General features: G+C 58.1%; 1 protein-coding gene across 2 annotated transcripts in view; it reads right to left on the bottom strand.

The window, feature by feature from the left end:
• The window catches only part of SLC6A17 (solute carrier family 6 member 17), a 32,399-nt gene extending 5,999 nt beyond the window's left edge, over positions 1-26,400 (bottom strand). For both annotated transcript variants that reach the window (XM_080367143.1, XM_080367144.1), the window contains exons 1-8: positions 16,638-26,400; positions 8,535-8,942; positions 4,874-5,031; positions 4,466-4,592; positions 3,593-3,774; positions 2,382-2,492; positions 1,140-1,381; positions 268-460 (exon numbers count right to left, since the gene is read on the bottom strand). In XM_080367143.1, coding sequence (XP_080223269.1) covers positions 268-460; positions 1,140-1,381; positions 2,382-2,492; positions 3,593-3,774; positions 4,466-4,592; positions 4,874-5,031; positions 8,535-8,820 — 1,299 coding nt within the window. In that variant the 5' untranslated portion in view covers positions 8,821-8,942; positions 16,638-26,400. The remainder of the gene's footprint in view (positions 1-267; positions 461-1,139; positions 1,382-2,381; positions 2,493-3,592; positions 3,775-4,465; positions 4,593-4,873; positions 5,032-8,534; positions 8,943-16,637) is intronic.
• Between the last annotated feature and the right edge of the window lie 409 nt (positions 26,401-26,809).

The following is a 26,809-nucleotide window of genomic DNA, read 5'->3' as shown; positions in this document are numbered from 1 at the left end:
GGAAAGAAAACTCCAGGCTGGGATACCAGCCTGGAAGCAGTGATGACCCCACTAGACTTGCTATGGGCAAACCTTTCCCCCACCCCAGGAAGGACCACTGTGTGCTGAGGAAGATCACAGCAACAGGGAACCCTCATCCTTGGAGAGTCTCTAAAAACAGTTTTTCCAGATCCATGTGCCAGGAGTGATGCAAGTAGAGCGGCTCCTACCAGGGGGAGGCAACAGGATAGGTGACCTCCTGATCCTACCAGGAGTGCCACCAGGTACCTTGTTGAGTTCGTCCTCCAAGAGGCAAGCATCCAAGCCCAGTTCTTTGAAGTGCCCCTCTTTCACGGTCATGATCACCCTGTACATCTCATTGTAGTCTTTGGCGGTGAGGTGGGAGAAGTTCACGTGGGGCGGGATGAGGTCGTGGCTCAGCACGTTGGTGTTCAGGTAGCCTAAGATCTTCTCAGCGTTCCTAGGGGAGAGCAGAGCCTGGTTACCCAGAGGTGTCCCCTTCCTCCTGGGGGGAAGGACAGGGTCTGACCGTGCAAGCCCTTTGCACCAGGCAGCATGAACCTCCCTGGGTTGCGTTACCCAGGTCTCAGCCCGAGGACCTCTTCGCATCTTCCCAAGGCCACAGACAGAGAATGCAGACGGGGTCCCACCAGTGAACGGGCTCTTTACACGTCCATCCCAGGTTTATCTCCTGCTCCGGGACTCCACACTGCATAGCCCGGACTTTTATGGATGCAACTCACTGCCTAAAGGTCACACCAGGTGCCCAAATCCACCCTCCCGCAGCTGCTTCTGGGGTACAGCACAGCAGCTCCCCTTAACCCTGCAGGCAACTGGACCGTGACGAGTGGCAACTGGGGGATCCCAGGTGAGGTGACCAGGCATGTTGGGTTCACCTCAATTTACAGACTAAGAGCCCATCTAAGGGCTGGATTTTAGCTTGGAGGAGCTAATCCCCAACTCCCTCGGCTACAATGGGACATCGCTGGAGATCCCAGGTCTTGACCATCAGCAACCTGGGTCCACCAGAACACAGCATCACCCAGCTGCAGAGCACTGACTCTACTGCCTCCAGACCCACCACGACCAGCAGCAGCAAAGACCCACCCACCCCAACGAGAGAAAAAAGCAAATCTTACTCCACCACACATTTCTCATTCATGATATTGGCCTTGAAACCCAGCACAGCAAACACAACCAGGGTGGCCAGGACAGATGTGAAGAAATTGATGAAGGAGACAAGCGTGGCATCAAAGTGGCAGTTGTTGTCCTGCTTGTTGTAGCTGGAGAAGGCGATGACTCCCCCAAAGCCCAGGCCCAAGGCGAAAAAAACCTGCGTAGCTGCCTCCCGCCACACCTGGGGGTCCAGCATCTTGTCCAGCTTGGAAGGAAGACATAAGAAGAAGTTAGGGGGTTTGGTGGTCCCACAACTCGTTCCAGTGGTGCCAGAAGCAAATTAGAAGGCTGCTGTGCCAACAGCCTGGGCTGGTTTTGCAACAGACATGGGGATGCTTTGACCCACCATGATCAGGTCTTGCATCACCCAGCACTGGTAGGTCCTTAGTGTCTTCCCACAGATGGGGAAACTGAGGCAGAGAAAGGTAGATGAAGGTTTTACCTGACTCCGTCTGCCCCAGAGCCCAAGCTGGGTGCCCAGTCTCCCAGTGCAAAGCCCTACAGCTTCCCAGTGCACCACCCCAGCTGCCCTGGAGAGCTGACGTCCCCGTCCCTCCACCCAAGGGAGCCACATGCCACCCAACAATGGGGTCTCCATCCTCCCCTGGCCATCTGCTGCCTCCAGAGTGTCTGGAGCTCTGGAAATCAAATGTCTTGGCCAGCGGGTTTGTTCAGCCTCCCATTCCCCACCACCACATCCCCCCCACCCCACCCCGCCAGCCAGAGCTGCAGGCTGGAGGCCTCCGAGCATCATTCGTCAAGAAATCATAATTAATATCTTCTAAAAGCCTCACCAGCTAAGCTGACTCATCTATATTCTGCTTAATGAATTAATTAGCTTGTTAATTAATGGATGCATACCACCAGCGGAGGTTTTGCTGCCAGCCAGCATCTTCCCATGAAGTCTTTAAATATATCGCCTTGGGCACCCCCACCCCGCCACCCTGGGCACCTAAAGGTGACGGGAGTGATACTAAGGCTCCAAGCAGCTCCAGGGCGGTGAGTCTGCGAGGCTCTTGGCTGTCCTGGCCACGTTTAGGGTGCTGCTGGCACATCCTGATGATGTATCAGGATCTCCGAGGTGGTTTGGGGTTGGTACTCGCGTTTTTTGGGGTGGGGAGCATGCGGAAAACCAGGGTGCGACGAGCCGGGAGGAGAAGCTGCTTACGAGTCTGGTTAGGAGAACCTGCTCAGGGGTCTCTCACCTTGGGTGTGAACATGTGCATGATCCCATCCACCGCCCCACGCAGCAGAAGTCCCCGCACCAAGAAGCAAACCAGCACCACGTAGGGGAAGAGCGAGCTGAAGTACATCACCTAGGGGAAGAGGGATGCAGTGTGGGCACGGGCTCGTTTTACTGCCTGCTGAGCTCAGCCACCCCCCCATCCAACCCAGGGACAGCACAACAGGGGTGAGGAGGGGGTGTCACACCCCCAGATGAGGTCTGCTCCTCGGGCAGCACAGGGCTGAGCTGCGGGGCGCCTCGGTGCGGGATGTAACAAGCGTTGATGCTCAGGTGGGTGCGCGAAGTGCTTGGGCACACTTAAGAGAGAAAATCTGTTGGGGCTGCTGAACAGGAAGATGCTGCTGTTGGCTCCCAAAATCCCTGAAACAAACTGGTGGTGCTGGGGGAGCCCGAGGGAAGGACAGCTCTGCACCCCCACACCCCCTCCCATCAGCACTGCCCACAGCCCCAGCTGGCCCTGGCATGGGGCACGTTCCCAGGGCTGCGATGAGCACCTGGGACCTCATCCTGCCTGGGGGAGACCTGCTGCCGTGGTCCTGTGCCTGCAGCTCCCTCCCACCCCGCCGCTCTCAGGGCCGTGGGGCAGGGGTCTCATTGCCCTCTGCTACCTGCTAACACACCAGATTGTCACAGAGCAAGTCTGGAGACAGGGATGCTCAAGTGTCCAGGGAGACCATACCCCTCTGCACCTGACCCCACTGCGGACGCAGCCTGGCTCGAAACCTCAGTGGCCTCTGCACGCGAACGGCATCCCTCTCCCAAAGCTCTCTGTTCCTCCTTGCCCTGCTTCTCCTGTGCAGAGTCCCCGTGCTCATTGTGCAAAGGGGGGGCTCAGCCCTCACCCCTGCATCCTACGAGCATCCATGGAGGTGGCACACATCAGGGGACCGGACCGCTGATGGCCCCTGAACGCAGGGGCTGGGCAGATTTGGTGGCCTGATGTGGCTGAGCCCTGGGCCATGGCTACAGGTGGCAGCTGGACTCAACCCCTTCCCTACACCCTCTTTTGACCTTTTTGAGATGCCCCCAGCTCTGGAGCAGGCGTGAGCATCCCAGGGGACACAGCACCCTCCAGCCACCCCAGCTCCGGGCAGGAGAGTGTGGTCCAGGCAGGAGGGTTCTGCCTTGAGGACAGACCCCAGCCAGGCTCAGGTGGCCACCAACACCCACCTTCCCCGAGGACTGGATGCCTTTGATCATAGCCAAGCCAACAAGGCTCCAGGCCACCAGCAGACACAGGGTCATCTTCCAGTTGAGCCCGCCGCTCTCCGAGATGGAGTTGGAAATGTCCAGGGTCTCCCGGTACCAGAAGTAGGTGGTGGCCGAGCTCCTCTCACATTCGGTCTCCACAACTGCAACCGAGCAGAGGCAGGAGAGCATGAGGGGCTGGGGGAGAGTCGTTCGCTGCCTCTTAGGGAATGAGCATCAATTAACGTCAAATTCCTGCCAGAGCCAGCCAGGGAAGGCAGGCACCCCCCGTAACTAAAGGACAGGAATTAATGGGGCTCATTTTTAGCAGAAAGAAGAAGAGACAGGACATAAAGCCATCGTCAGGTAAAAATAAGATGTTAAATACAGGGAGAGACATTTACATTTGCTATAAAGCCTCCCAGAGTGTCCCAAGGAGATGCTCCGATGTGATTAAACACCATTAGCACCATCAGCATCTCAGTTAGGCACTGATGGAGCAGCCAGGTGAGCCCTGCCTGGGTCTCACCGCCTCCCTCCACGGCCCCGGGTCAGATCCTGGCCCCAAGCACCGAGGCAGCCTGGAGACCCAAGCTCTGGATCTCCCAGTTGGCATCAAATCCCACCAGTGGGGACAGACACCAAGGGGAAAGCATGGGGGAGATTCGTCCAAGGGAACCATCTCCGTACGATCCAGGCAGCTGGACTGGAGGGGACCCAGTGCCCCAGGAGACACCTCAACCTCCGGTGTCCCCAGCCTGATAGCTAGAGATGTTGGAGTCCCCAGTGTCCCACAGCCCCCCTTCACTGGGAACTGTCCCCTCGCAGCCCACCGTGCCGGTGGCCGTCCCTTACCGGCCATGGAGCCGTTTTTCACAATGGGACACTCGCTCCAGGGAAGAGGGTACTGGAAGGACTTAAAGAAGTAAAAGATGCTCCAGCCAATGATGACGTTGTAATAGAGACCGACAAAAAAACAGACCTGGGGGGACAGAGGAGGACAAGGTATTGTCACAGGGCAGTGACCACGTCCCCAACACACCTCCCACTGGGCAGGGACCTGGGGGTGGGATCAGGGGATGGGCCCATTCCCAAACCAGCCCCAGACCCACAAGTGGAGCTGGAAAAACTCCCTTTGACCTCTCAGACCTCTGCATGGGACCCCTCGAGGTTTGCTTGCAGACCACCCCCAGCTTTGCAGCTTCCAAAGCCATCCCGCACACCCCAGGGTGGGGGTCCGAGGGGACCCAAGGGTGCACTCACGAGGCAGCTGGCATAGCCGATGCCTCCCAGGCGGGGGCAGATGTAATTCCAGACGCCGATGCTGCCCCTCCGGATCCGCTGCCCCACTGCCAGCTCCAGGAAGAAGAGGGGGAGCCCGATGATGATGAGCAGGACCAGGTATGGGACCAGGTAGGCACCTGGCAGGGGACAGAAAGCTCATCACAGACCCGTCTCTGCCTGCTCTCATGCAGCCACAGATGGACGGACAGGGATGGACAGGCAGAGCAGAGCTGGGACAGGCGCTGCCTGGTCCACCGTTTCGTTTGCAACAGATCTGGGAGTGCAGATCAGTGCTTGGGAGCAGAGAAGGCAGCAATGGAGAGAAGCAAACACGCACGGAAGGAAAGGGTGCAACATCCCCTGCCAGCGTGGGTACATGTGGGATAGATCCCAAGGCACCTAAGGACACCGCGCATCCCTACGGGCACATCGCCCCATGCACAAGGAGACCCTCCGTAAGCCAATCCATGGGGACACATACATGTTCCCGGCTGTCTCGGACACACAGGCGTGCAGGAGCCCTCCTGTCCACCCAGGTCCTGCCTGCACAGGCATGTGTGGGCACAGCCAAGCCCCCTGCACCAACACACACCCCCCCACAGACACCCCATGTCCCCAGCAGCAGCATTCACCCCACCACGTGCCACCCGGCACAGAGCAAGGTCCTTCGGTAGAGGTAGAAACAGCTCCAATTAGAAACTCGGTTAATCTCTACCTAATTGAAGAGGCCAGAGAGAAATTAGCAGTTCCTGAAGCATAACCAAATGGCCGTAAAGGATGCGATGACTCACGCTGCAGCGTAAATTACTCCAACCTCCTGCCAGGGGCTGAGGAACAGGCTCGGAAGCGTGTGGCTCATTCCCACAGGGCGGCAGGCGATCCAAAGGCATATGTACACCAGAGCCTGGTTGCATTGAGCAAATTCCCGGCTGGATTTACACCTCGGTGACAGCCACCACCCCCTGGCCGCAGACAGGACCTGTGGCAGCTGATGCTGCTCCGCGCAGTGGAACCACAAAGCAGCTCAGCCCACAACAGTGTCCCAAGCCCAGCGCCGCGGCAGCAGGGTGGGGATGAATGTGTTAGGAACACAGGTGGGGAGAGAAATGAAGAGGCAGCAGCCCAGCGTGATGAGGAGGATGGAAGGAGAGGCAGAGAGCAGGACAGAGCGTGGTGTAACCCGGGAAGGACCACGAGTCTCTGCAACACCCTCCTGGGCATCCACACTCAGCCCGTGGACAGACGGATGGAGATGAGACAGACGGACAGATTCAGATGCAAATTTGTCCAATATTGGAGAATTTCTTCCTGTGATCTCTGGGAAGACGGGCGCCAGCACGGTGGTGCACCACGGACACGATCCGTGCATCACTGCGCTCGGCAGCACCGGCGTGGAAGCACGGCAGGCAGCGCTGCCAGCCCATGCTGGCTCCTGGCACACCAAGTCCTGGAAATTTGGCTCCAGCCCATCCTCCTACCAGCACGCAGCCATCCTCCCCCGCAGACACCTGCTTGGGGACCAGGAGAGAAAGCAGCAGCCACCACCCCATCCCGGGGCTGCTCAGCACACCCGGCGGGGTCTGACCATCAGTCCCCAGCTCCCGCATCCATCTGGCACCGGCCTCACAGCCCGGTGGGAACCCCAGCCAGGGGCCGAGAGGGTTAAATATGGTTGGAAGAAAAGGCAGAAATTCAGCGTCTGCCCCACGGGACAGGGGAGATGATGCCACTTGGCCAAAAGAAAAAGTGCAGGAAAGCTCAGCGATCTGCTGCTCAAGGCAGTTCCCAGTTTGTGCCTCAGTTTCCCCACCTGTAAAACAGAGCAATGCTTGGGGCAGCTTGTAAAGCCGTTTTTGAGACCCGCTGCAGGAAGATATTTTGCAACAGCAAGGAGCACCTCAAACCAGCTCCTTGTCCTGGTCCCTGCCTGGCTCCGTGCCCCTGCATCCCACCGCAGGATGGGGCCAAGCTGCCAGGTTCAAACCCAGCACACCCGTCTCCTCTGCTGCAGCAGGTCTCCGGGCTGCTGTAGTTTCAGTTCTCTGTCCCCATCTGGCCTTTTGTCTAAAACCACTTGCTTAATGCTCCCCACGGATAGACAGCAAATTCAGCCCTGGGTTTGCTAGGGAATACACCAGGATGAATCCCAGCCTGGGAATACAAGCTGCTCCTCCCGTTACCCAGCACCTGAGACAGCCGAGGCTAAAGCCCCGCAGACACACAGGACAGTAGAGACCTTGGCATAAGTTGAGAAATTTTCATTCATTGCACTAATTACAGTTAGCTATTGACTGCTGTGCCAGTGGGGAAACTGAGGCACGGCTGGGTTAAGTGCTTACAGAGAAGCAGGACCGTGGATCTCCAGCCTCTGGGTCTGAGCTCGTTCCTAATCTCATTTAATCAGGAAAATCTGCTTGGAAGTCAGAGGCCAGATGCTGAGAGCTTTGTAATGAAACCAGCAGGGACGTATCGATCTATCCCAGCCCCGAATTTACCGGGGCGCTGCCCCCACCCTCCTTCAGGCCAGTGTACAACCCTCCCCGCCACATCCAACGCACACGTGCACCAGCACGTGCAACGCAGCTAACACGGGTGCCCGAGCCCCACAGCGCCCGCGGATACTCGCTGCAACCCCAGACCACGCTGAGACACCCCCCAGTCAGTTTTGCAACGCGCCGTGCAAAGCTGTGCTGCACCGAAACCCAGCCTGGCCTGGACCCAAACTGGGGCGCAGGGAGCTAAGTGTGCCAGCGGCTGGGGAGATGCTGGGATGCAGGAACCGGCCGCAGCGTGCTCCATCCCAGCCGGGAAGGGAACGGGGGTGCGAGCAGCCCCCGGGTGGGAAGTGCTGACTGCACAGGTCTTCCTTTGGGAGAATGACTCATCGTGAAGATGACACCAGAGATGTTTTAATTATTGAGAGTGCTGCAGGCTTGCCAGCCCTGGGGCTGGGGGCACGCCAAGTGACGCAGTGCCGGGAACAAGGGGAGGGCAAGCGGGAGAGGGGAGAGCTGGGCTGATCCCGGCCGCGTTCAGTGCCTCTCGGCAGCGGCTGCTTCGCATCACGGCAAAGGTCAGGGCTGCGGTGGAGCGGTCTCAAGGGCTGCGTTTGGATTAACGATGAACACCTAATGATGCCCTCTCATCGCTGTCATGAAGGGTGTCAGGTCTCAGCCTGGCTGGAAGAGACCCGGCCCTCTGGGCTGCTCCTGGAAGCCTAGGGTGGGATGGGAGGACGTGCTGGCTGGAAGGAGGATCTGGGAAGGGACCGGTGCCTACCCAAAATGGCTTCAGGACCTAGGGAAATGGAGGGACTCTCTCTTCCTTTCCCCCCACCCCACACCTAGTTCCCACGTTGCCCCAACAGGAATTGAGGGCTGCAGCAAGAAATCCGGGCTCCTAGCCTGGGATTCACGCCAAGTTTGGAGCGGGCAGGTGGACACCCTTTAGGAAGAGGCCATTCCCGCATCGCTGAACTGATGAACGTGCAGCCGTGAGCAGCTCCTGGTGGCCCCTTTCCTCCTTCAGAGCCCCAGTAACCCCCGTCCTGCCCCAGGACCCACACCCTGACATGCCAGGAGGCAGGAATGGGCCATATCCCCCTCCCCAAGGGCTGAGCCCACCCCTGCCCATCTCTCACCTCCTCCGTTCTTCTGGCACAGGTAGGGGAAGCGCCAGACGTTGCCCAGCCCCACGGAGTAGCCGATCTGCGCCAGGATGTACTGCAGCTTGCTGTTCCACGCCGGCCGGTTCTCCGCATCCAGATCCTCATCTCCATCCTTCTGCTTATCCCAGGTCTCCCCCGTCACGTTGAGGACGCTGCGTTTGTAGTCCACGGGCTCTTCGTGGGCTAGCAGGTCGGCCACCGACTCGGTGACATGCTCGCTGCTGTGCTCCCGCTGCGTCACCTTGCTGTTCTTTGGCATCGGGACGGCTCCACGTGGCCCCGGGGGGCGGGATGGCGTGAAGGGAGAAGATAAACGTCCCGCAGGGAATGGCACCTGTGTGAGCTACAGCTCAGGTCTCACCTCCTCTTCATCAGCAGGACCTGGGGGGGGGGGGGAAGGGGTCAACAGAGGGTGAGTGGGTTTTGCCTTACCCCCAGGGTGTCCTGGTGCTGGTGGGACCGGCAGCACAAGGGGGAGAAGGGTCCCCATCACCCCACACCTTGGGGACCTCCCTCTGGACTGGGGGATGTGAAGGGCCCCCTTCTCCATGAAGGACCAGGAGCAACCCCCTGGTTCAGCCTTCACAGAGCATCCTGTAACACACATCCCTCATCACGGACCCACCTTGTCCGGAGAGCACCACACCAGTCACACCAGTTAACACCAGTTTGCCCCCACCGCCTCATTCCCAAAACCAACGGCAGCAGATGCCATGGGTGCAGGCGGGGTGATTTTTGGACCCACGGAGGGAGCGTGGGTGGGAGCGTGGGTTCGCCGCCGGCGTGGTGACGAGCGGGTGCGCGTGGTGACGAGCGGGTGCGCGTGGTGAGCTGCGTTTGCAAACAGGCAGCTGCACGTTTGCACCGGGGACTCCTCCAGCTGCGGAGCGATGCTGCACAGAGGCATTTCAGGGGGTGCCCACAACCCAGCTGAGCACTGAAGTCCTTGCCCCTGCCTCAAAAAGCTTGGGGGCATCAGGGAAATCCACTCTGCTGGGGATCCCCAAGCCAGGAATGAACCACATCCCTCCTCTTCATACTGGGAGAACTGGGGTCAGACTGGCAGCTCCCACCCCAGCTGGGAAGAAAACACAGAAACCGCAAAAGAAGCCCCATGTCTTGAAAAAATTACTATCCCCAAGGGTCACACTTTCTTTCCCCCCCCCTCCACCCCTATTTTCCAGGGGACAGCAGGCTGGACACTGGCTGCTGGCAGAGCGATGGTGCCGTGCTCTAGGACCTGTCCCACCCCGACCAGGCTGCAGCATCATCTCCCCCTCACCCCGGGGGCTTTCTCATTCAGTCCAAAGCTTGTACAAGACCCAGGTGCCATCTCACAGGTGACGCTGCACAAATAACCCATCAGCACAGGCTCGGGGCAGCCAACCCTCAGCGTGGGCGGCTGGTCTTTACCACGATGGATGATGCAGGATGGGCGATGTGGGATGGATCTCCTTGCTGTCCCCTCTGGCGAGCCAAAGGAAAACTCTCCCGTGATTTTCCAGAGCCATCCCCAGCTCTTCTTTCCTTTGGACAAACATCCAGCTCTTTGACCCAATTCAGCCCACAATCCCAAATCTTTTCACAGCAGCAGGTTCAGCCCATCCCCAACCAGCACCCCGAGGTCCCAACGTGGTGTGGGAGGAAGAAAAGCACCTGCAGCAGGAAACCTCACCCTCGTCACCCTCACCTCGGTGGTTTTTCACCCCTGAAGAAAGTTCTCCCTTTGCCAGGCATCGTTCCTATTAGAAAAGCTATTTTCGGCCGTCGGCTGCATCCGTTGCCAGGCAACTGTGTCAGCTCCAAATCTTTCCTGGATCCGGCTCCTCCGGAGAAGCCGTTTGAATTATTCTTTCAAGCCTGGCCCAGCAATGTTTAATTTCCTAACGAGGGCTCATTCACGTAAACCGCTCATGGCTTGATAGAGGCAATTATCGGCACGTGGCTGCCCAGGGCTGGAGCATCCTCAGCCAGGATGGGGACAGGCACAGAGGGTGGGGAAGGGCCTCATCCAGCAGCCAGGAAAGGAAATCATTGGGATTTCCATCGATTTTGGATTAGGCTCTGGATAAATTAGCACAGACCTGGCTGAATCACCCCCAGATTGTTTGCTTCACCCTGTCTGCTCAGCAGCCACTGAAGCTCCTTTGGAGCAAGGGTGACTCAGACCTTCAGGACAGCCCAGCCTTGGGGGATAAATATCTCTTTACATTAGGGAATAGCGCCCAGAAGACCTAGGATCTGCTGGCCAAGCCCCCACAGCTCGATGCCCATGGCAAGGGCACACAAACTGCTCTCCTGGGACAGCTCAACCCCTTGGAACAAAGCCTGGGAGGTGCCCAGCCCCGGGGAAGGTGGTGTTGAGCCAGGCCAGTGCGACGGGGTCAGGACAGACCCACAGCATCTCTCTCTGGATCTCTACCTCTCCCCCCTCCTCAGTTTAGGTCCCCCCCGGCGTTATCCTTAGGAGCTGAGAGGCAGCAGGACAGAGGGTCCTTGAGGAACAGGTTTCTTCAAACACCTCCAAGCCTCAGAGGCTCTCGGAGCCTTAGAGGATGCTGAAGACAGCAACTTTCCCACCAATGGGAATCAAAAGGGGTGCCTGGCCACTTTTCTGGGGCTACGGCAAGGGCTCTCTGGGCATGGGGATGAGGTGAGGGTGAAGGAGCAGAGGTACAAGTCTTCCTCCCCGTGGGAGATGCACCCAAATTGCACTAGAGCAGGAGAAACCCAAGGCAGAGGTCCAAATCTTGGTCCCGGCATGGCTCTGTCCCTGTGTCCCCATGGCTTGCCTGCGGGAGGTCCTGCTGTCTCCCTGATGGCTCAGCCCCAGCCTGGAGGTGGTGGTGACGCCCAGAGGAGATCCAGGTCTAAAGGAGAGAGGACCATTCCTGACAGCAATGTCCTGAGCATACTCAACCATTGCTGTCCACATCCCTGCTGGTACCGTGGGATGAAACCAGCCAGAACCAGCACAAAGCCACCAACCCACAGGGCACAGGGACCCAATCCAGGGAACAATCCAGGGACCAGTGAGGCCAGCGGGGCTCTTCCTATCAACTTTCCCAGCATTTTGCATCAGCCCCAAGGCCCACACCCCTCAAATTGGAAAGCGCAGTCCAAATCCATCTGAGAAAAGTATTCCCACTCATTTCTTTGATTGAAAAGGCAATTTAATCAAAAATTCATCTGCCAAAAATAATAACCACCCTGTGAGAAAGACGAGGCAGATCAGCTGACAACCAGGAGCTTTCCGGGCTGGAAAGAGATAGAAAACCCTTGTCACTGACAGATGGAGATTCAGCTTGTTTACTTAGCCCTCATGGCCTTAATTTTCTTAAATGTGCATTTTTTTCTTTCCCTTTAGAAGACAGATTAGGGTCTTTCAGAGCCCACGGCTTGTAATAACCTCCCTTGCACCACCAGACCAGGGGTGCCTTTGCACCAGCCCTCGCCCGTGTAAAACCAGTGTTGATGCCACCCACATCGGTGCCTGGAGAGGGACCACGGCTTTTCCCACAGCAGGACCAGGGAAAGGACCGGTCTGTGCTCGGTCGGTGACGGTGTCTCTAGAGACCACTTGAGAGCAGATGCCACCACCCTGCAGGGCATTACAAAGGGAGATGTTGAGGAAAGCATCACTGGGTTGTCCCTGGGAATGACCTACCTCCTACATCTCCCACTGCGCAGTGTCCCTGGGTATCTCCTTGAACGGGATTCCCGCTTTCACGGTCCCCAGTGGGTGCCTTCATGTCTAACCCCGTGCAGGACCTCACCCTCCGTGCAAAGCAACCATCACCCCCCGAGCCCCGCTCCTGCCCCAGACTCACCAGCTGAGCCTGGGGCTTCTGCCTGCACAAAGCAGCAATCCCCCATCCATGTCCCCCCTGCCCAGGTGACACAGGTGTCACTGACAGTTCAGGAGCCACCACTGCAGCAGGTCAAAGGCACACAGCGATGGTTTGCCCTGGTACAAGCTGGATTCACCCCACTCAGGGAAGGGACGGAGATTAAGAAGCTCCTGCTTTGCTGCACCCCGGGGGTTTAACCACTGCCCAGAGGTTCCCATCGATCCCAGTTGGAGACGGAAACACTTACTGGGGAAAAGCTGCTATTTGGGATGAGTGAAGAGCTCCGGGAGCAGAGGGCACTGCATCACCCAGCCCAGCCCTGCCAGCAGCATCGCAAATGGTTCAGCGGAGGAGAGATGCTCCAAGCTGTGTGTCCTGGCTTGGCCCGTCCTTGCTTTCTCGGGATGCTGGCTGGGGAGCAATAAAAGCAGGCTGGAAGCATGTCAGCAAGGCTTTCAGCTAGGCCTGGGAGCACAGAGGCAGGCGAGGAGATGGGGATTTACAGCAGCCTCCGGGGAAAACAGCCACCACCAGCAAACATGCTCTGGGTCTAGAGGATGGCCACAGGGGGAGATTTCTCCTTTCCTGTGTCCAAATTCTATACTTATACCCTGTTTGGGTCCATAAAGGGGAAACTGAGGCAGGAAAAAACACAGGCTAAGATTGGGTGAAATCAAAATTAACATCTAAACCATGGGGACTCCCTGCTGGTCCCTCCCTACCCTGCTGCCTCTTCTCCTTCAGCTGCATCCCCGCCGCACTCAGCTTCCAGGCAAATCCCCTCAGCTCCTAAAGGAGAGAGGGAAGATGCTCCTGGTGAAGCATCCAGCTCACCAGACCCGGGAAGGTTCAGCTCAGTCCATCAAGGTCACAGGGAAGGGAGGGAAGAGCAAAGGAGCCAGAGGCACAGAGGGATTTCAGGAGGTGGAAGGCCGCTCTCGGGTTCAGGCTGGGAGATCTGAGCATCCATTTGCAGCTCCCCATCCTCCCCAACACGCACGGGGCCAGGGAAACCTTGCACCGGGGCCAGGCTGTTTGGCGCTGATGGGGAAAACGAAGCAGGGAGGGGAAGGGATGGATCCAAGGTCACCCAGGAAGCCAGAGAGCCCGGGAAGGAGAGGCAGGGGGAAGGAGCAAGCATCCCTCTGCACACTGCAAAGCCAAGCGGAACAGGGAAGAAGCCCTGGATGCACATCCCGGTTTTGAGGCCAAATCACGAGAAAACCAGCCCCAGGCCCCTAGCTGCTGTTCCCCATGGTAAGAAGCGCCTCTGCAACGGGAGAGGGATCGCCTGTGCGGAGCAGGTCCTTTGGGGGGTATCCCACTCTTACAAGCCACAAGGAACCAAGGGCAGGACGCTCCCAGCAGCATCCAAGCTCCGCTTCAAAGCCCCAGGAAGAGATTTTTGCCCAACACAGAAGCCCTGCAGCTCTGACGCCCACCCCAGCCCTGCCCCAAGGACCTTCCTCCAGCCTTGGTCATGCAAACCTCCCTTCCACCAGCCAAGGCTGGTCCAGGATGCCTCCATCTTAAATCTATTCAGTGCTGGGGCTTGCTCCTCCCCGTTCATCCTCTCTGGCTGCACAGGGAAGATTTTTTTGCCATCTGGGCTCATTAGGGCTGCTCCCTCTCTCCCCTTCTTTAAACGATCCCTGTTAATTAGCGCCAGGCTCTCACCGCCCTGTGGAGATGACACACAGTGACTCAGTCCCACCAGCCAAGCTGCATCCCGGTGTGCTCCCGCCCTTACACCCACGTGTGGGGAGGCACAAACTTTGGGCAGGGCTGGCGTGAGCAGATGGGAGAGCGCAGGGGTGCCCAAGGACAAGGGCACCCGCAAGAAGCTTTTCTGGAAACCAAGCTCCCGGCACCGGGTTGAGAGCAGCTCGATGGCACACACCGGGCATTTCCCTGCCAGAGGTGCTGGAGATGCTCTGCACCGCATCCTTCCCGTGCAGGCACTCAGGCCTGCTTGATCATAGACTCACACAAAGGTTTGGGTTGGAAGGGACCTTAAAGACCACCCGATTTCATCCCCCTGCCACGGGTGGGGACACCTTCCACCAGACCAGGTTGCTCCAAGCCCCGTCTAACCTGGCCTTGAACATCGAGGGATGGGGCATCCACAGCTTCTCTGGGCTGCCTGTGCCTCACCACCCTCACAATAAAGAATTTCTTCCTAATATCTAATCTGAATCTCCCCTCTTTCATCTCAAAGCCATTCCCCTTGTCCCATCACTACATGCCCTTGTAAAAAGTCCCTCCCCAGCTTCCCTGTCGGCTCTGTTACGTACTGGAAGGCTGCATCATGACACAGGAGCAGTTCACGTTTGCTGATGAATCAGAGCTGCCTCCGCTTCTGTCTTACACCTACCTAAGTGGCTTTCGCCAGCAAAAGCGCCCAGATGTTATAAATAACCCCCAGCCCCTACAAAGGCAAGCAGAGGTGGGGCTACCCCAGACACCCGCTCCACCCCAAAGGTGGGGGCATCTCCCACTGCCCCCAGTTCAGGGGGTTTTACCCTCCCCGTGGCAGGCTGTGACGTTACACCAAGCCTTTTCTTCAATAGGTGCCAAGAAACCTGCGGAAAGGGCAGTTTTGCGGCTGGGTCATGAGACAGACACAACAGCGCCGGAGGAAGGGAAGACTTGGCGCTTGGGTTTGTCACGAAGCGTACGAGCCCGTTGATTCATCGAATTTAGTCTCCTTTCATGTCTCATTTAGTATCATGAAAACATACATCAGCTGCAGTAGCGTGACACCGTATCAAAGCCAACCATCATATGATTCCTTCAGGGCTCCGCTTGATTCACCAGATGATCTTTTTCCAGTTAGATCTCCGCGATCCTTAACTCACCCCCTCCGGCTGAAGGTTAGCAACTGAACCCAAAGCCAGCCCAGGTTCATCCTAAAAGGCAGCAAAGGGGCAGCACCCAAATCCCCCTGCAAGCTCTGCTTTTCCCTATTGTCATTCACGAAGCTGCTGCTACGTTTGTAAACAAACGAGTCCAAACACAACCCAGGAGAGGGTAAAAGCAGAGCTTCTCCTCCCGAGGCAATGGTTTAGTCTGGATACACACAGGTCAGCATCTGATCCAGGGTAAATTTGGTCCTCGTGACTCTGGCTCTAGTGTAAGCCCAGATTCCCAGCTCTGTGCAAGCCTGAAGTAGCAGGGGAGTCACTCCGGATTTAAACCAATCCCTTTTATTCCTATTGACTTCAGCGGAGCTGGCTCCAATTGATCCCGGAGGACAGCTCAAGACCCGCATTTTATTTCCCTTCCAGGCAGCTGATTCGCAGTCAAACCGCCATCCAGGTTCCTTGACCTAGTCCCGACACCTCTAGAGAGACATTCACAAGGAACTCTATGCCCTGCCGAGAATAGCTCAGGCATTTCGGGTTTTTTTCCTACCAAAACCAGAAATAGTTGCATCAGCTCCTGACGGATACAAACCTCAGGTGCCTCAGACACAAGGCAGCCGAAAAGCCAAAGGATTTCACCTTCTGGGTCCTTCACAAAGAGCTAGGACCAGATTTCTCAGCCAGTCTAAGCCCCACGTCCCTGGAGCGATGCAAATCGGCGCTTGGCCGAGCCGCCACCCTGAAACATGCACCTTTGGGCGCATCTCACCATGCAATAAATGCACAGCACGGAATGAGGACTCCCCACACCCAGTATCAGGAATCGCACAAAACCAGGACCCCAATCCCCATTTTTCTGCCTCCAGCCCAGCCATCCGCGTTCAGGGAACACCATAAAAATCAAAGACGGGAAAACAAACCCCCAAGACTTCAGGGGCCGGGAGTGAAACACCTCTCGCAGCCGCACGCTTGCTCCCTTCCCAATGTTATTGTCAAGGTCAACCTGGAAGCTGCATTTCTGCCCATCCTCAGAGGGGATGAGCCCACCACCACCCCCAGCCCCACAGCCGCTGCCACCCCCCCGGCGGCTCCCCCCAGCCTCTACGGGGTAACCGAGGCCATTTGCTGTCCCTGGATGTCCGTGTCCCCCGTCCCCCCCCCCCAAGCCCTCGATGCCACCACCCTTAGGGCCACGCCTGGTGCCTCCAGGCTTAGGTGTGCCCCCCAGCAGCCCCCCAGCCTGGCCCTGAGCACCTGCCCCCGACAGCAGCGCTGGGGAGGGGGCGAACAAGGCGGGGGGACCCCCGGCAGCGGGACCCCGGGGGGGTGGGGGAGGGGGGGACCGGAGGGCGCAGCCTTACCTGGGCGCGGCGGCTGCCCGGAGGGGTGGAACCGACCCGGTCCCAGTGGAAACCGACCCGGTGCCGGTGGAAACGGAGCAAATTCCCGGCAGACAGTGACCAGGTTCGGCCGCCCCGGGGTGGGAGGGGGCTGAGCCCGGGCGGCGGCGGGGCCGGTGCGTGGCTCCCGGTGCTGGAGGGACCCGGGCAGCCGCCGGTAACGCGGGAGCCGCCTCTGCTGCCTGCGCCCCCCGCGGCGGACAGGCGGGGAGGTACCGGTAGCTCCGAGCCCGGTGGCCGCTCGTTTCCCCCCCCCGCCCCCCGCCGCCACGGCGGATGCGCGCTGGGCTCGGCACCGCCGCCCGGGGGAGGCGGCTCCCTCGGCTCGGGAAAAAAATACAAAAATAAAGCAAAGCAATAAAAAAAAAAATTAATTAATAAATAATAAGGGGCACGCAGCCCCTGACGCAGGCTTGAGTCACCAGGGCTGCACGTCAAAGCTGGGGTGCCGGGTTGCACACACCAGCCCCCCCCCCTCCCAGATCTCCAAGGGGAGCTCTTGTATTTAAAATAAAAAATAGCAGCGAGTGCGGGCAGGGGAGGGGGGTCAGCTTTGCCCACCCTGGTGCTGCTGGGAAAAGCAAAACTCCTTTTATTATGCTCCCCCCTACCCAAAAAGAGCCGCCCCAGAGGTGCCCCCCTGCCCCTCCGCTGCAGCTCTGCCCTGGGGAGTGCTGGGGGGGGGGGGGGGGGGGGTATCTGGTCACCCCTTTCCCCCAAGGATCAGTTATATCAGAGATATATATAATATATCAGATCTATTAGAGGGGTCGCTTTGTCTCAGCCCCCACCCAGGGACAGGAGGGGCTGCCAGGACCCAGGTGCTGCCCCCCATAACCCGGTGTCACTCTGGAGCCTTTGAACACGGTGACACTGGGGGCTGGCCCAGAGCCTGGTGACACTCAGGAACCCCAGACCCAATGCTGGGCTCAATCTCCATCAATGCCCCCCTCCAGCCCCCCCCCGTTCCCTCTTGCCCAGGGCAGCACAGGCTGAGCGAGGGGCATAAACCAGCTTTGCAGGACGAGGGATTTGCATTAATTAACCCACCTTTGATGCCAACGGTGCAATTCTGCAGGCAAAGGGGTCCCGCTCCCCACCCCAAGAGGACACGGAGCGGCACCGGGCGGTTCGTCAGAAGGCAGAAATACGCAGCACCCACAGCAATTTGGGGCAAGCAAACCCCCAACCCAGCTTCTGAGACAGGCTTAATTAATTAAAACGGCCACTTAGGCTGCTTTGATGCAGTCATTGCCGTGTGGCACACCTGGAGAAATCAGCCCTCCCCTTCCATTCAGTGCTGCCCACAATCCTGCCCTCAGAAAACATCTAATTGGGTTAATAAGGAAAGCCAGAAGGCTGTTGGGTTGGTTTACTGGTGGGGAAAGGGAGTTTTCAAAGGAGTTCCTTGCTGATTCAGTATCCCGTGGGAAAGATTAAGGTCTGTGGGTCCTGAAAACCCAGATTCAGTCTGTCCTAGCAGGGTAGCCTGGACACATCGCCACAACCAGTGCATTACTGGTGCCAGGGATACTGGTACCCGTATCCAGCTCCCAGGCCTGTGAGAAACCCTGACGGGAGGAAAAACATATTCAGAAGAGACAAACCCCGGAGGACTCAGACCTCCATCCCCAAACCACGCTCTTTCCAGCTCCCGGATCTCGACGTTGATGCACGTTTCTGGCCTTTGGTCCCGTTTCCCTTTCCAGCCTATTGGGCACAAAATGATCAATTCTCCCAGGTAGCTGGGAGCTCCGCCAGCGCCTGCACCGAGAGCCAGCGGCAGAGCGATGGCTGTAACTCTCCCCCCTGCCCCCCGGGAGACATGAAGCCAGGCTCCGCTCCGTTAAGCCTGTCCCGGGCAGGGAAAAGCAGCTCCACACGTGCTGGAAGTGGAAGAGACGCGTCGTGCTCCTGATTTACCGCCCTGCAAAATCCCCAGCGTCTGCTCAGCTCATTGCGACGGCTCCGAGCATCTCACGGGGGCCCCGGCGGAGCTTGGCAGGGCAGAGGGGAGTTTGGCGGATGCAAACCAGCCTGGGAGGGATGCGGTGTGGGTCAAAGCCTGCCAGGAGCCCCTCAGGTTTGCAGTCAGCTTTCACCCCCTCTCCGAAGGCACGATGCATTCCGTGGTTTTGATGTGGAATCTTGTTGCGGTCCCTCCTGTGGAGCACGCTTGCTGCTTGCAGGGAGAAGCAAACCTGGAGGGCAAGGATGGAGGGCTGGGCTGGGAAGGGAAAGTGAGGCTCGGAGCCTCGATGGGATCCCCTGCCCCTTCCTGTGGGGACACACGGGGGACAGGCACTCAGGTGTTCGTCAGCAGGGAGAGAGAAACTTGCCCCACAGCATGTCACTGCCATGGGGGACCAAGATCCCTCTGTGGGGACGCTCCCACGCGACTGCCCAGGGGTTGGGGTGCAGTCGGGGGTCTGGGACAAAGCCATGGGGGAGAGAAGCCAGGAGACATCACAGGTTGTGGAGGGGCTCCTGCCCCCCCTGAAATTCAACCCAATGCAGGGCTGGTGTGAGGACAGACTCTCCCAGCCACCCCAGTGCAGACCAGCATCAGGCTCGTCACACGCACCGGGAAGTGCCCAGCGGTGGGAGAGAAAACTTCCTCATTTCCAGAGGTGGAGGTTTTTATTGCACCCCGACACTGTCTCCATAGGGAGATAGGTATGAGCTTGGGAGGGCTGGGGAAGCTGCAGAGCCCATGGGCTGCAAATCCCGGCAGCAGAAAGCTCTCTGCACACCCAGAGATTAAACAAAAGAAGATCAGGTGACCTTATTAAGGGGGTCTTAAGCAAAGGGAAATCAAGCAACCTTATTAAGAGGGGCTGAACCAGCCATTCAGCTCCCCTGCTCCTGTGCATCTCCACAGCGAGCAGGGATGAGCCTACTCGAGCTGGGGAGGGGGCAGTTCCTGGGGCACAGGGGACTCGATGACACCTTGAGGTGTCACCAACCCTCCCCTGAGGATGTAAAGAACTCCCTTTGGCTGAGCAACTATCACCAAAGTGTGTTGCTGACTGGGAAACTGAGGCACAGAAAGATTCCCCAGCTGTATCAGAGCTAAAAAAAAAAAAAAAAAAAAAAAACAAACAAAAACCTAGACAAGGCTGGGTCCGGGCTCTGCCATGAACGTGCACACTCAGGACTGGAATTTCAGGTGATGGCCCAGGCTGTCATGCTGCAGACGGTGCCAGTGATGGGCACAGAAGATGCCACAGGCAAGAAGCTCTGGCTGTGGCTGAGGTTGATCCAGAGACTTGGGCTCCAAAGGAAAAAAAAAAAATAAAAAAAAAAATATATATATACCCCAAACCCCAGAGAGCCCGGTACTTTTCCAACACCAGCCTGAGCAGCGGGAACAGTCTGGATTAAAGCAGAGCATGAGTAATGTCTCCCCTGGAAGAGCAGTGCTCCGGAGAGCCAGCGAAGGGCTGATACCACGGTTGAACACAGACGCATTTCCATAAACGCTGGAGCAGCAGCCTATAAATAACCGCCTGAATTTACCGCTGCTCTCATGTGACCCTGATCCCCGCATTTTCGGCTGCCATCTGTCACCATGGAAATGGCATCACAGGGCCACCAACCATTCATTCATAAGACTGGTCCAGGGGAGGGGGCCCGGCATGGGGGAGACGTCGCCAAGGCTTTTTAAAAGGTGAAAGTTGTGACTGGGGGAGGAGAAAAATACAGCGGGGCGAGTGGGTGAGGATGGAGCGGTCCTTCGCAAGAGGGATGCGGCACAGCCTGCGTTTCCCAACCCCCTGCAGCCAGGCAGGGGCACCCGGCAGAGCCACGGGGAGGGAGGGACAGTCGGACAAACCCAGATGGACAGAGAGCAGGGATGGACACAACGTTTGCAGGGATGAATGAATCCCTCCCTGGTCAGCCCCCAGCAGTTTGGAGCATCATGAGGGTGCTGCCAGCTTGGAGAGATGCATTTACCCCTCCCGGCCGCAGGCATCACCCTGCACCTTGGGGAGGAGACGGCTGCCTTAATAATTCACCTTAATGCCTCCTCCGCTGGTGGTTTCCCCCCCAAAGCAGAGTGCAAACAGGGAGGGATTAACAGGACAGTGAGCGTGGAGCTGTCAGTATGCTCAGAAGATGATTTTCCACCTAAGCTGTCAAGCCGACCTACATTCAAGTGATAATAATCGAAGGGGATAATGCCCTCCGGTTTCTAAATATGTATTTGCCTGCAAAGCCAGGGCCTGTCGCGGCTCGTTCGAGGCCGGGCGCTGCTAACGCGGAGGGAAAGGAGCAGAGCCTGGGAAAGGAGAGCCCGGCCTGACTCAGAGCAAAGGAATTTCTGGCTCTTACAGAGCATTTTCCATGCGAGGATCCCAGCCCGCTGTGCCAGGCTGCTTCCCCCATCCCATGGGGCCAAGGGATGCGCCCAAGGTGAGGCGGTGGCACAGCCGGGATCCCAACCAGACCATTCCTCTTGGATTTGTCCTCTCTATCCCAGAGATGCCCCCTCATCATCATCACGAGGGGGCACAGGGACACCTTGAGCCGGTGGCCATTAAGCCCACGCAGACGTGATGGCACATCCCAGGGCTCCCAAACCTGCCGGGTCACTCGCGCAGGATGACAACACCCCGGGGCACCGTGTCACCAAAAGAGGAGAAAATGCCAGACAGCCCCAACTGGAAACATCATGAATCATGGAGAAAATAACCTTTAAAAGAAACCTCCACCGTTTATTAGTGATCTTAATGGACCCAGCCCCAGTGCCCCTCCATGCACTCACCTGTTGGTTGATGTTCTCTGGGGCTGCAAGGAGCAGGGACCATCTATTTTTGGCCTGGAGCTCATGTCTAAAAACCAAAAGGGTGGTTGGGAGGAGGCAATAAGCCGTGTCTGAGCGCAAGAAGAAAACCACACTGTTTCGTTCAGCCCCGGGGGACGAGCATGCAGGGAATAAAGGGGACTCTGCACAATAGAAGGAAAAATAATAAACCCCAGCACAGGCGTAGGAATGAGAACCATGTCCCATCGCCCCTGGGCAAGGGCTCCTAGCAGCGGGACAACGCGCTTTAAAGAGCTGCTGCTCCTGAGTTCTGGTCTTAATTTTCTTCACATGCCGAGCTGCCATCGGAGCAGCCGTGGCCAAGTCTGCGTTGTGCAATGGGGCCAGTTCATGAGCGCCGGGGCCGGGTGGCACCACAGTGGCTCCAGCTGCAGCAGCGGAGCAGGCTCCGCTTCCAGGTGGCTCTGGTGGTCTGGATGGGTCTTTTCGGAGGGGCTCTGGGTGATCTCAGAGAGTTTTTGCCTGTAGCTTGGCTGATATTTCTTCCCTACCCCAGCCAGCCCCATGGTCCTGCCCCTTGCTGCCTGCGCCCCCCGGCTGAGCCACCTCCATCCTCCAGGAGGGTTTGCAGTGGAATAGACCCCAAAATCCCCCCCTCACAGCCAGATCCAGCCCTCCCTGCGCAGTACAGAGGCCTGAGTCAGAGACCTGGGATGGTCCCAGCACCTGGCCCTGCTCTGGGGAGCCGCAGGATCCTTGGACGTTCTGTCCTTGGAAATGAAAACAAAAACCCTTCAAAGGGCTGCTCGGCCTCAGATCTTCTTGCATGACCGCTGCCGGCTGCGCCATTTGTTCCTGGAGGAATAAAGAGAGATCTCAGCCTGCCTTTGGGCCAGCTTCTTTGAGTGGTGACTTGACCCCTTTCTGGGTCCCAAAAGCAGGACGCAGCCCGGTGAGGAGGGAGTTTGCTACAGCCTTGTCCAATGCTGCCCAAACCAGCACATGGCTTGTTCCTCCGATGCTCACCCTGACTGTGCAACCTGCCTGGCAGATTCAACAGGGCTCAAAGTGCCAAAACCGGAGGATTTTCACCCCAGCCCACATCTTCTGGGGACAAAAAGCATGTCCTGGAATCCTGAGCCACCCCTGCCAAGCTGCTCATCATGCCCCTGCCACCCCTGGGGAGATAACCCCCAGCCACTTGGCACCTGGCATCACTCCCTACCCAGCTACGGAGAAGCAGCCAAATGCCATCCAGCCGGTCCCCCCCAGTAGCTGCTTTCAACAGAAGTCATGGAAAAACTGCCCCGGGGCCGTGCAGCCGCAGCCCTGGCTACCGGGAGCAGATGGGAACCAGCTGGCCACCTGCGGTCCCCAAACCGCCCGCCACCGGCCAGCCCATCCCGCGGTCCCCAGCCTGCCCATGCAGCTCCTGGGTCACCGCAGGGGCCGAGGGAGCCGCTGGAATAAGGGAACGGAGACAGCGAAGCTGCCGGCTTCAGCTGGGGGATGCTTCCCACCGGATCCTCAAGGCTCCCACGGGACTTGGTGCGTGGAGCGTCGGCTCCTGTTTCACCAGCTGCCATGTGATTTTGTCCTGGGTATATTTTAAGCACTGCCTTTGACGTCACACCTTCTTCCCCAGGATGCTGCTTTTCATACGTTTCAGGCAAAACGGTCCCCAAATCTCCCCCTCAGCTCCCCCTCACCAGGCACTGAGCTCCCCTGGCCTGAATTCCCCCGGCCCCTGCGGTATTGCCTCCCCGCAACCAGGTCACCCCTTAGCAGCTGAGTGGAGCTGAGGATGAGGGAGGTGATGTTTAATTATCTCCCTTGGAAAAATAAGGAAAAGGTGGAAAACACACAGGCTGTGAGATGCCCAGCTCACCTCGGCAATCAGACTCGGAGCAGGACCGGTCCATCGGCCCCACAGGGTGGATGTGGGAAGCAAGGCATCGCGAGATGGAGCCGCCCAGGGTGGTGGGTTCACTCTGCTCCCTCCTTCCTTTTGGAGCTGGGTACGAGTGAAAAATCCCACCCATGCCCCAACCCACCACCCTGACCAGCCCCATTGGGCCTGACATCGGGCTCCCTGCATCAAACTGGGAGCCAGACCCCATCCCTCCCCTCCATCCCAGCTGCTCTCCTGCATTCATCCCAGCCCCAAGTGAATTGCTGCATCCCACTCCAGACCGGGAGCAAGCCTCCAAACCCCTCACCTCCCAGGCCTGAGCACCTCACAGAGCAGGATACAGCCGTGTGGGGAGAAGGGCAGGGATGGAGCAGCACGGCCGCTGCGCTTGCTCCAGCGGCTGGGGAGTGTTTGCAGCACTGCAGCACAAACACACCCTGAGCTCTGAGCTCTCCTGGCTTGTCCCAGAAACAGCCGCTGCCTGTCCCCAGAGACCTTCACCGGAGCCTTGCTTCACCTCCCGGCGAGCTCTTCGGGCTGACCCACAGTCGGTGGAGAGCAGCAAAGAAAGATCCGGCCTGTTTTTTCCCCGGGAATTTTTACCTGCAGCTCCATCTCAGCACATCCCACTGGATCTCGGTGCCAACGCCGGGCACACAAGTTGCCTCCTTGTCCTTCCTCGGAGGTCCCCAAAGTCAGGCTGCCACAGAGATGCCGTGGGGGTACCCACTGCCCTGTACATGGCACAGACCCACCTCCAACATCCTTGCAAGCACCCCTGGCCCAAAAGAAACCCAAAATATCTGGCCAAAGGAGTTTCCTTACCCCAAACCCTGGGCACAGTTATGTTTTTGTCTTTGCATCCCCTGGGCATCACCCTTCCAGGTGTTTCCATGGGCTTTCCGGCATCTCACCTGCTGATGGGATGTCTCCGGCTGCAGTTTAGCCCCCAGTGCAGCCATATCAGTGAAGGGACAAAACGCAGGAGGTCTCAGGGCTGGGAGAGGTCACTCGGAGGACTGAAGCAGCTGATAAAAAAAAAAAAAAATCCCATCCCAGCAGTTCAGCTGGAAATGATCATCCACATGAAGACAAGCGGGTTGGGATGAGCTGCCCTCCCCTCCCTCCTGCCCCTCAACCCTCCAAGCTCCCTGCATGAGGGGGTTTCACTGCGCTTTCAGGACAGACCAAGCCCCAAGGTATGTGAATCGCTGCTGGAGAGAGGAGCCTGGATGCCATCCCTCGCCCTCCCCGCTGAGCATCCATCCACCCAGCGAGACAGTCGCCCGTGGGGCTGCTTCTCCCCTGCCTCGGTGCCGAGAAGCCGCTGATGCTCAGCCCCTCTGGAGCCCTCTCCCATCAGGAAGAGCCGGGCTGCCCTACTATAGCTGGCACGAACAAAGCCATCTCCTGGCCCTTAGGCCCCCTGGGGCTGATTCTTCTTCTCTCCCACCCAACAGCACAGACCCAGCCCAGCTGGAACAGGGCCAAGAGGAGAAATAGGCTCGGGAGAGCTCTGAGGAGCATTTCTGCCTGTGAAGCATCTCCTGGGCTGAGCTGGGGGGGTCCAGCATGGCCATGCTGCCCCGTCCCCCTCACACCAGGGATGCGGGCTTATGACTTGGGCATCCTGCACCGAGGCAGGATTTGCTGCAGCTTTGCAAGATGTTGGGAGAGGGGAATTTTTCAGCCGAGGCAGGGCTTGCTGCAGCTTTGCAAGGAGCTGGGAGCGGGAGATTTTCCTCCCCCAGCCTCCTTACCTGGACAGGGGTGACAGCAGGAGATGGCTCTGCTGAGGGGAGACGTGCTGGCCATGCAGGGTGGTGGGTGGTACCCCTGGCCAGAGCGGGGCTGGCTGTGGTTTGGGTCTGGCTTTGTACCTGTTCAATCCTCCCGTGTTTCTCCTCCTTTTTCCCAGTGCCTTCTGTGCCAGCTGCAAAGCAGGAGTCCCCCTGCCATGCCCCATCCCTTCCCCTGAGGCTCCAGCACCGCCTGGAGCCAAGCAAAGCTGGAGACAGCGCTGACATCAAGGAACGCTTCATGGGATGGGGAAAGGATTTACTCAGGGCTCAGCGAACAGAACTTCAACAGTGCTTGGAGCTTCTTCAGCGGTGACACAGCAGGATCCTGGCTGGGACCCTCCAGGGCATCCTCCCACAAGAGCACCTCGAAACCAGCCATTCAGGGACCTCCCAGGACATCTTCCAGTGGAAACACCCACCCAGCTCAGCCTTTATGTGGGAAACCATCCAAGCAGCAACCGCCTGTCGGTCCCCATCCCGTCCCCCCGCCAGCATCCCCACGGCTGTCGGCACACCGAGCCGCTGCCAAGACAGCAGCACGCTCCATTGTCCGGGTCAGGCTTTAACCGCTGCCACCCGAGAGGAGGTTTGGACACCCAACAAAACTGGCAACGCCAAAGAGACCCCAGAGGAGGTGAAGAGACAAAAAAAATGGAGAAATCAACCTCCAAAAAACAATGCATCTTCTGGAGGATGGGATAAATCCTATCGTCCCCGCTGCAGGGCTCAACCTCGGCTGAATGACACGGCCACCGCCGCTGAGAAAGGGACCGCAGAGGAATGCGGCCACGTGGGGGTCCCCGGCAAGAGGGGGGGGAAGCATGGGGGATATTCAAGTTTGGGAGAGAGGATTGCAAAGCCCGTGGCCTTTTGAGCCACAGCCCAGTCAGAGGCCAGTTCTCCTGGCTCAATTTCAGCTCACCACCTGGAAATGTAACCCCTGGGCAGAGCCAGGGGGGCTGAGTTCAACCCAGGACCTGGGGAGGGGGCTGTGAATCAAGGGGAGGGCCGGGGGATGCAGAAGGAACCTGAATAAAATAGGAACCATTCAACCAGGCTGATTTTATGAACATTTTAACCTTCCTTTCTCTGTTACCTAGAATTTACAGCCCCTACAGCATCTTCTGATGCTCGGAGCTGGAGCCAAGGGCACAAAATACACAGCACCATCTCTCTGCAGCTGGGGATGGGGGGGAATCGGATGGAACCAGGTCCCAGCCCCCATTGTGCCTTAGTTTCCTCACCTAAACACCTGAGCTCAACAGATGAGGCTTTGGGTTTGCATTGTGCACCTCCATTCAGGGTGGAAATAGGGGCTGGGGATGCAGGTGAAGGCAGCGGTCCTGCTTTGGGGAAGGGTTGGGAAGTCCCAGGGGGAATAAGTCAGCAAAAATAAGAATAAGAGGAGTGGGGAAAAGAGAATGAGGAAAGGGAAGAGTGAGGAGGTGGCAGTGGCAGGGAGACAGACTGCAGCGACCATCTGCCGCGGGTGCTTTTAATTGCTTGGGCTTATTTCAGCTCCGCTACCTTGGCTCTGCTGCAAGAGCTGCCGGTGATGGGAGATGGTCCCTAGCACCTGCCTGGACTGCAGGAGACCCTCAGGGATGGCACAGGATGGGGCTTAGCCCCCAAAGCAGCCCAGGTGCAATGG

This window comes from Falco punctatus, assembly GCF_963210335.1.
Source record: "Falco punctatus genome assembly, chromosome: 17".
In the NCBI taxonomy this organism is placed as follows: Eukaryota; Metazoa; Chordata; class Aves; order Falconiformes; family Falconidae; genus Falco; species Falco punctatus.
This window is presented reverse-complemented; position numbering and strand designations above follow the sequence as displayed.